The sequence below is a fragment of the Triticum dicoccoides genome, chromosome 6A (genome assembly GCF_002162155.2).
Source record: "Triticum dicoccoides isolate Atlit2015 ecotype Zavitan chromosome 6A, WEW_v2.0, whole genome shotgun sequence".
Lineage (NCBI taxonomy): Eukaryota > Viridiplantae > Streptophyta > Magnoliopsida > Poales > Poaceae > Triticum > Triticum dicoccoides.
This window is the reverse complement of record NC_041390.1, coordinates 112373281-112382901: the sequence shown is the minus strand read 5'-3', so window position 1 is coordinate 112382901 and position 9621 is coordinate 112373281. Positions and strand designations below refer to the sequence as shown.

The window sequence follows — 9621 nt, the reverse complement described above, 5'->3', positions numbered from 1 at the left end:
AAGGGGACTTGATGCTTTAATACTATGGTTGGGTTTTACCTTAATGATCTTTAGTAGTTGCGGATGCTTGCTAGAGTTCCAATCATAAGTGCATATGATCCAAGAAGAGAAAGTATGTTAGCTTATGCCTCTCCCTCATGTGAAATTGCAATGACAACTATCGGTCTTGTTAACAATTGCCTAGGACAATTCCGCACACGGACCCATCATTATTCCACACTCGCTATTTATAATATTTAGTAATATATTCTAACTTTATGATAACAACACCTACTTTCATATTTTAGCTCTCCGATACCATGCAAAGTTATCCTCTTCATACCCACAACGTAGTTTTATTTCTCGTTTCTAGTTGGAAGCAAACGTTCGGTGTATGTAGAGTCGTATCAGTGGAAGATAGGACTTGAGAGAATATTGATCTTACCTTTAGCTCCTTGTGGGTTCGACACTCCATACTTATCACTTCCACCTTTGGGAATTGCTACGATGATTCCCTGCACTTGGGGATTATCAGGGACCACGTACTTCTTCGGCGGCATGGCGGCCGGCGCAGAGGGGGAGCAGGAGAAGATTGGTGGGAGGAATGGAAAGAATGAGAGAGAAGCCGGGGATAAAGCGGGAAGAAACGGCGGGAAAAGGCCCTCCTCTCGCCGACAGAGCGGCCCCATGCGTCCTTTTCGCTTGTGTCGGCGCCCCCCAGCGTGTCGGGTTCGGCTCGGGTGCGCCGGCTGTTATTTCGGCCCAACTTGGCGAAAAACGGACTCCTGAGGGTGCGACTGGGCCGATTTTCGCCCACCAGCGCTAAAAAATCGCCGGGAGGGGGGAGGCGCTATTGGGGGCGCGGCTGGAGATGCTCTTAGTTTGCAATATGCAGATGACACTATCCTTTTCTTGGATGCTTTTGTGGACCATACTAGGAATTTGAAACCAGGGCCGACCCATAGATATATGGGGCCCAGGGGCAAGACAGCAATAAGGGGCCCTTGTTTACTCAAAAGCTCAAAATATTTTATATTTCAAAAGCAAAGTAATATCCAGTACATAGCTTCTTAAATTGGACTCTAAAACTGATAGGACAATATATTTATCGATCAAGTGAACTAATGAAATGATGTAGTTCGGCAAAAGCTCGCTCCACAATAGCTTGTATTCCTAAATTTGAATGGAGACTTCATCTCTCAGCTGGTTGTTCTTCAACACTTACTATGGCCAATTGATTCTAGGGGATCTCTAGAAGAACTACCAAGTCTGGAAAATTTGTCAAGTGATCCTTTTAGGGATCTTACCTCTTCATCTATTTGCTTTTTTCTCTTCCTTTTGTTAGTACCAGATAAATACTTTCTAGAGGACATGTCACTAAACAAGAACAAGCAACATAAAATGATTAAAACAAGGAACAAAAGCACCTGAATGTGGATGTAGGTGGCCAAATTAGCAGATCCGCAGGTTGAAGTTAGCACGAACGAGAACAGAACACCATGAACTGAATAATTTTCCCCCCTTCTCTAGTTCGGCAGCTCTCCTAATCTCCTGACTGCCGAGCACTCACACTTAGATCCACTGAAGTCTGAAGAGTAGAAAATAAGAAGAAGAAATGTGGAGTCGTTGGAGGGCACATCTATTTAATTGAAAGGAGGAACAAGATTATGGGGAGGAAGAAAAGAAGAACATGTACTGTCTCCAAGTCCCAACATCTAGCTGATGGGGAACAAGCGGAACATAGAAGAAGGAAGGAGAGTCGATTTGCGCCTTTAGTCCCCATTAATGGCCGGCGGCGATCTAGGAATCAGAGACGCACGGGAACGGCGGCGCTGTTTTTGGAGTCTGGGATTTGCGGAAGAGGAGTCGATGAGCATGGGAAAGAGCGACGCTGAACGGGCCCTCTTTACTCTCGCTGTTTTTCTGGGCTTCCTAGTACTAGAGAGGAAATAATACCTAGGCTGGGGCCCCTACCTGCCGGGGGCCCAGGGCGGGAGCCCCGTTTGCCCGGCCTATGGGCCGGCCCTGTTTGAAACAGATTTTATATTTCTTTGAGAAACTATCTAGGTGAAGATTAATTTCCATAAAAGTGACCTTCATACTGTCCATGTGGAAGAACTCGCTAATTGTTTTCTTCAGATTTTCTGTTGTCAGATTGGTTCTTTTCCTTTTAGGTACTTGTGTGTTCCTTTGCATTTCAAAAAGTTGAGGAGGGAGGATACTCAACACATTATAGATAGGACTATTAAGAATATTTTTGGCTGGCTTGGCAGGAATTTATACTACAGGGGTAAGCTTAATTTGCTTACTACTTGTATTGCCAGTATTCTTACTTATCTCATGTCCATGATTAAGTTTCCTAAACGGACCATTGAAGCCATGACTTCTCAGATGACTCATTTCTTTTGGGACAATGTTGGGGATGAACAGAAGTACCATCTTGCAAACTGGGGGCTTATCTCTAGATTTTTTTGGGTGGTATGAGGTCCCTAATCCTAGGGATTTAACATGGCTTTATTAGCCTCTTGGAGCAAAAGATTTTTTGATAACCGGCCAAGTGACTGGAATAAGTGCACTACTGATAAACCTAATATTCTTTGGGCTAAACCTGGTTTGGGTTCTCCTTTTTGGAAATGTATATCTTGGGCCTTTTCTGCTGCTAAAACATTTTGTAGATGGAAGCTGGGTAATGAACAGAAAGTTGCCTTCTGGCAAGAAATATGGTTGGGTGATTGTTCACTCAAAACTCAGTTATGAGATCTGTTTGATTTGCTAGCAATAAGATGTTTCAGTTGTCCAAGTATGGGATGGTGTAGTTGTAAAATTAACTTTCAGGAGATGTGTTAATGAACAAACTCTCAATAGTTGATTTGAGTTAATTTCTCGGGTGAAACCAATTGTTCTATCTTCTGAAGCTGATATTTCTTGTTTGGTCCCTTGATCCTTCTGGCACATACTCTGTGAAATGCTTGTACAAGCTAATCAATTTTGATAGGATATCTTCTAATCTTACAGAATGTATTTGAAAAATTAAGACCCCGCCAAATATTCATATTTTTCTCTGGCTCATCTTACATAATACTAGAAGTCTAACTAGAGATATCTAGCTAAACGACGCCATGTGGCTGATCCTACTTGTGTATTCTGCAATGAATTGGAAACTATTCAACACTTATTCTTTGATTGCATTGTTGCAAAAAAAAATACTTGGAAGGTGGTGGTTGGTGTACTTGATATTCCAATTCCCTGTTCTTTTGATTCCTTAGCTATGTTTCGGCAACAAAAGAAGCAGGCTACTGTCATCAACATGGTTACGACTGCTACCTTGTGGAGCTTATGGTTGCTTCGCAACGATTTTGTTTCTCAGGGTCGAACGTTACAAAGCAAGAAATGCAACCTGGGTTTGGTAGGAGCGTTTGTTGATCAATGGAAAGTGTTGTGCGCAGATGCTCAAGCTACTATGCTCATGAAATGCCTGCGGCTGCTCGATCATCACCGTGGGGAGCTCCTTAGGATCACTTGGAGATGTCCAGTTGGTGTTTAATAGGTTATATGGTACTCTAGTAGCTTGTGTTCCGCTGTTTATCTCTGTTAAGTTGTAATAAGTCCGCCGCAACTACTTTCTGGTTGCGACGGAGAGCTGTTGAATGATGGTTACACTGTTTGCCTCTGCTTTTAATAAAAGTTGGGACGGCGGGTAACCACTTTGATTCAAAAAATAAATAAATAAACTTGCAAGGGGGAAACGCAAAAGTAAAAGGATAGTAAATGTCTCATGAAAGTATTTTGTATTGCAAAATCATTGTAGGCAATTTGTAGTTTTGGGTGACAAGATTTGTGGTTTGGAAAGGAAAACAATAAGAAAAAGAGTTCGAGAAGTTCAAAGGAGATGGTAAATATCTCAAGAAAGTGAGCTGGATGTCCACTGGCAGAAACCAATCGTACCCCTGTTTTACTCCCCGGCAGCATCAACCAAGCAATACATAAATGTTGTCTCTAGCTAGCTAGGGTTAGAGTTTGTTCAAATGCCATGTAACCCTATAAACCGGTGTGATGTAGGTAAAGGGAATGCAGAAAATCAAACATAAGAATGTTTGACTTTGGATAAAATGAATATGACTTAGATTTTCAGACGAATGGAGTAATGCCCCAAAATTCTAAATTATATATTAACCGAAACACTGCAAAAATACAAAAGTTTAAATGAAAGACGTGACCGAGGCAATATACTCGACAAGTCTCACAAGTTCTACAACACTTGTCGATCAGTCAATGCCACCAATGCAGAATCACAACCAACAAAAATCTTGTCGGTAAAACCACAATCATCTACCAGGAAGCCGGACAACAATGCTCATATTACAAAGGCCATCGGAGCAAATCTTCAACTACAAATTAGTATGGTGGCATTCTACCTATCAACTAGACGTTGCTTTCCCCAGCCATCGTGGAAGCCTCAGTGAAGGCTTGATTCCCAGCTTAGTCAGGAAGATTGTGTAAATTATATGCAGTATGAAGACAAAGAATCCAGAATTGAGCAGAACCTGCCAAAGAAAGGCAAGTTACTTTCTGAACCAGCTCATCCTATAAGTGTAATTTGGCAGCTTAAAAATTACCAGTGTCCCAAAGATAACATATATTGCATCCATGGATGGAATCGTGTTCACACCAGCCGCCGCCAGAATGTACGTCAAGGAGGCATGTATGTTAACGGTTATCTGAAATGAGTAGAAGTTAAAGAAGATACCCCCACCCCCCTCCAATCATACTGTCTAATAGTGTTGAGTAGGCATACCAACTGAAAAATATTTTCTCGTATCAAGAACGATGTCACTAACACATATCCACAAGCTCCCACTGCACGTATCTGCAAAGCAAGCTGTCAGCTGACATTCAATTTAAGGACTAAAAGTAAGAGTAGCACCACTCGTGTGCCCGCTATGTACCAGGTGGTGCGGAAAGAAGTGTGTGTTTAAGTTATGACAAGTGGGGCCAGTGGGCCGTTTTAGTGTGTGTTGGCGATATTAGCCCGTCTTTCAGGAACGATAGGAACAAAGCTCTGAATTCTCCTCCAACTTCTCCCTTGTTCTTTTCTGCTTCTTGATCAAGTCAAGCGAACTGAGAGAGATCTCACGTCGACAATCACAACCGGCAAGAATTTAGTTCCTAAGAAAATCTGGATCTTTGTATCCATTTCTCATTGTATTTGTTATTAGCAAAACTGGCTGTTTACTTATTTCCACCCAACGATCCTGAATCCTGATATTAGGTGGACCTATCAACTACCTTCTTTCTCCTCAAGGGAACATGAGCTTATGCACCAGACTCTTCCACCTCTACTCTCCTATTATGAGGAAGTTTCGTTGGGTGAAATTAGACATCATCTAAAGTTAAGAAGAAACATGAACTGGCAATGTGTTGCCTTCCTGAAATGATAGCAATTGCAATTTGCTATTTCATATGTTAAACATAATGAAAACAATGTAAGCATTTTTGGTGTTGGTTTTAATTTGCTTGGTAATTTTGTGACAGAACAGCACAAAGGTAACCATTTATCTAAGAGGCGTACAAGAAATAATACAGAGATTTGCAACTATTAGCAATCGTGAACTAGACATTCTGATTCACATTTTCATATAGAAACTACTCCCTCCGTTCTGAATTACTTGTCTTAGATTTGTCTAGATACGGATGTATCTAGACTCGTTTTAGTGCTAGATACATCCGTATCTAGACAAATCGAAGACAAGTAATTTGGAACGGAGGGAGTACATGGTAATGTTGTCAAGTTCCAATCCAAAGCTATGAGGTTCATGTGCAATCCATACATGATCAGAAATACATCTATAGATATGAAATACCAATTGAGAAAAGATATTTACAATTGCGCAGATTATGATGGAAACAATCCAATTGGTCTCCAACCTGATGATAGAGGAGGGAAAAAATGTTACTATTACTCAAAGTCAATATAAATCGACTGGAAGCTACAGCTGCATACATGCACCTCTGATGCAGATATATCATTAACTTTAAGTGACACAGGCCAAAGGTGAAAGCGAAAGCTTCACCTTTTAACCTTTGTATTCCTCACCTCCACATAGTACCCATGGATAGACCAACTACTCCATGCATAAGCTGCAGGAAAACAAGGCCAATGAATGTAAGACTGTCTTCAGTCATAACGGATGAATGCAGGGTTCTTTAAATCTTTCAAGTCCCAAAGAAGACACAACGAAAATGAACCAATATACACAGAGAAGCTAAGGGGGAAAACATGGTAAATTTACCAACAACACCAAAATGAAGTACTAAAATGAAAAATGGAATACTGTAGTTAGATGATTGGTAAATGTTAACCCTTCCTGTCATAGCTTGAAGTCTCTAGTTAAATAATTTCTTTCGCTCAGAATATTGATTTCTTTTAGCGCTAAGATAGACTGATTTTTTGTTCTGGAAAATGGAGCTGGTGTTCATTTCAATGACAATGATGTTGAAGTCCCCGTTTCAACACTCAAATTGCAGCACCAACACCCATTAGTTTGAAGGTGCATATGTGAGTTGCCAACTTTAGATGTTTCGAACCAAGCACATGCCGTTGGTACAAGTATGATATGAATCATGTCACAAAAGAGATACTTACCAGATAAGTCAACGCTTTGACAGGGCCAGACAATGTGAAGAGCAGTAAAACAGTAGCCACCTGATGAGGCAATGCCATAAATAAACCAAAATAAAATGCATCAAAGCTATATATGCCAGGTGAACCATTTGATCAGACTTTACCATAGTTTTCCTGCCGGCTTCTAATCCCCATCTTAAGGAGGAGATGACTATTGGCAACGGAAAAAAACAGCTGAAGTAATTCTGCATCAGCAAACGAAGACAGCAGTGTCATGTACCCATCAACAGTGGAATGAATGAACAGATAGAAAGACAAATGGGAGCAGAAAAGCATGGCAGACCTCGATGGCGAGGGAGTTGCTGAGGAAGTAGGCGAGACCGGCAACGGATGCGAACATGGCGCACTCGACGAGCCGCCGCGTCTTGGTGAGCGCCTCGTGCAGGTCCGCGCCTTCCTCGTCCCCATCCGCGCCCCGCCGTTCCTCTCCGGAGGCGGCTCCGCTGACGGCGGCCTGAAGCGGAGGGTTTCGAGCTCGGGGCGCGGTGACGGCGGATGGAAAGGGTGGCCTTGGGAGCGGAGAGGCGGCCAACCGGCGGGGGAGGGTGGGGTGGGATGGCGGCGGAGAGAAGTGGGGGCAAGGATGGAGGCCAAGGCGAAGCATAGCACCCCCTATCCCCAATCTGTGCTCTCGGGCAGTGGCGGGGCCAGGGTTGAGTGTTGGCCGGAGCGGAGTCGGAGAGGCAGGGGCCGGCGTCCGGTGGCAGCACCGCAGCAGCACGGCGGCCGGGGCGGACTGGAGGCTGGGCTCGCGCGGATGTCGGGACCGCCAGGAGGAAGAAGATACGGCCACCACTGAAGATGATATTCTGAAGAATGGGTGTCATGTGATTCAGTTATCCAACGGCTTAGAAAGAAGGAATCCAACGGCTGAGATCACTCGCAGAGGAAGCACCTGGGTTTGTATGCGGCCAAAATCACTGTTTTGACCTTGTCAGAAAACTTAGGGCGTGTTTGGTTCAAGTTGTGAAGAGTACCTGCATGGCATACACTTCTCAACCCAGTCTGGTTGAGCAAAAACAGGCTCTAATGCGTCATCTACAAGTTGTTTGGTTGCTTGCATCTAGGGTCCCTGCATTAGGTAATACGTAAGTGCACTTTGTTTGGTTGTCTGCATGGCCCAAGCGGCACATGGACATGGTGTTTAGTTGCACGCATGAGGTATGATTAAGAGTTAGCCCTTGCACTTAGCACACATGGTTAAGAGCTAGCAGAGAAAGGGAGGAAGAAATGCAGTGTGCGTCGGAGCATGGCGACTGCGGTGGATAGTGGTCGTGGCGTCATGTTCGACATGACGAGCATGGAGCCGTGGGCGAGCGACCCCGTCGGCGGCACGGCAAGCGACACCGTCGGCGAACTAGTTGTGATGCTCGCGCAAAGACAGTCGACAGAGAAGGAGAATGCAATGCTCGCGCCATGGTATCGTCAGTGCAGTGGACGAGAGAGGAGGCCAAGATGATCGACGCCGGAAACGACTCCAGTGTAGTAGGGCGAGAGAGAGAGTAGAGGCCAAGATGACCGACCTCGTCTGCGGCGCGGCGAACTGCATGGTGCATAGAGGCAGATGACACAAGAAAGTAGTTTGCGCGCCATTGCAGCGTCACTGCAGTAGGAGGATGACAGAGTAGGCCGAGATGAGCGACGCCGGAAACGACTCTAGTGTAGTAGGATGTGGGCAAGGAGATCAAGGAAAAGGGCTTTCGTGTCTAGATGGGCGAATAGGAGGGCTCTGAGCAGAGGACAAAGAAGCTCGACATGACGACGTTAGTGCAGTAGACTGTTGTTCAAAGAGAGATAAAGATACGATCATCAAATCCAAAAACTTACAACACGAATGTTGGGAGGAACTGCGAGATTAGGCTGCTGGTCAAAGAAAATTTTAAATGACCAATTGTGCGCGACGAATCTGACAAAATTCGTTTAAAATAGCTTCAAACGGGAACACGAAATTAAGAACTTATGACCGACTAAATTACAAACCGATCGCCTGAATGAAACCGTAGCATCGAGGTGCATCTTTTTCGTGTGGAGCTTACCTCAAATCAAAGCACCATTATGTAGATCAGAGGGACAAGGAAGAGAGGAGGTTACATAGAAGCTTACTTGAGGTTGAAGAAGACCTCATATAATCACCTTGCATCCATCCAGTCTTCACTCGTGCAGTTCGCTTGCACTCGCCTCGGCCTGGCTCGCAAGAAACTTCTGAGCGTTTTCAGCGAGTCAGGCCCAGAGATGCTTTATGTTTCATGCTATACAGGTCCAACAGTATAGGCAACCAAATAGACCGGATTCTTCCCGCACGGGCCTAATGAAAGTGTATGCAAACAACTAAACACATTCTTAAACACAAAATAAACTCCTCCAAATATTATTTTACTATCTGACCCTTTTCAGAAACACCATAAATCGTGATGTTTCTGCCCTCCGTAGAAACGTCGAACCATCTCGAACGCCAAACTGTGCTGCGTTTTCACAAACGCCATAGCCCATGGCGTTACCGTCCAACGTAGAAACGTCATGTCTGATGGCGCTAGTGGAGCAAACTGCTACCACTATGTTGACTACTCTATAGTTGTACAAATATACAGAGAGTGTGTGTGTACAGCAGGAACAACCACTACTCAACTACCTCCGAACGTGACTCCTCTAGCTAAGCACATACAGGATACAGCCATGCAACATGAGACTCGGGCTTCTAGGTATATTCAAACAAAGGGCGAGATGGATCCCCTCCCTCCCTCCTCCCTCGCCTCCTCCTCCCCCTCCTCCTCTCCTTGCCCTAGCCGTCCCGCTCCCCGCCCTGACCCGCTGGCTGGTGCCCGGTCATCCCCCTCTCCGCTTGCAGGTGCTCTCTCTCTCCCCTCCCCTGGCTCCCCGCGTGTGGGGTTCTCGCCTCTGTCTTCACCGCTGCTGGTGCTCGGATCTCGTTTATGGGCCCTTGCGTCTGATGAGGAGGATTC

The 9621-nt window shown here is 44.7% G+C and overlaps 1 protein-coding gene across 1 annotated transcript; it reads right to left on the bottom strand.

Moving 5' to 3' along the window:
• Positions 1 to 4121: 4121 nt before the first annotated feature.
• LOC119315734 lies at positions 4122 to 7724 on the bottom strand. The gene is made up of 9 exons (XM_037590238.1): positions 7639 to 7724; positions 6945 to 7470; positions 6766 to 6846; positions 6623 to 6682; positions 6074 to 6117; positions 5862 to 5904; positions 4775 to 4846; positions 4596 to 4697; positions 4122 to 4523 (listed from the first exon to the last, which is right to left on the bottom strand). Exons 1-9 carry the CDS (start codon positions 7722 to 7724, stop codon positions 4398 to 4400), a joined length of 1140 nt encoding a protein of 379 aa, XP_037446135.1. The 3' UTR covers positions 4122 to 4397.
• Positions 7725 to 9621: the final 1897 nt, after the last annotated feature.

Excerpts from the sequence above, each read along its gene's own strand:
- LOC119315734 (XM_037590238.1), bottom strand. The coding sequence starts at position 7,724 with ATGCAAGCAACCAAACAACTTGTAGATGACGCATTAGAGCCTGTTTTT. Across the intron at positions 6,683-6,765 it reads AAGCCGGCAGGAAAACTATG|GTGGCTACTGTTTTACTGCT; the intron begins GTAAAGTCTGAT and ends TTGCCTCATCAG. Across the intron at positions 4,698-4,774 it reads GAGAAAATATTTTTCAGTTG|ATAACCGTTAACATACATGC; the intron begins GTATGCCTACTC and ends TACTCATTTCAG.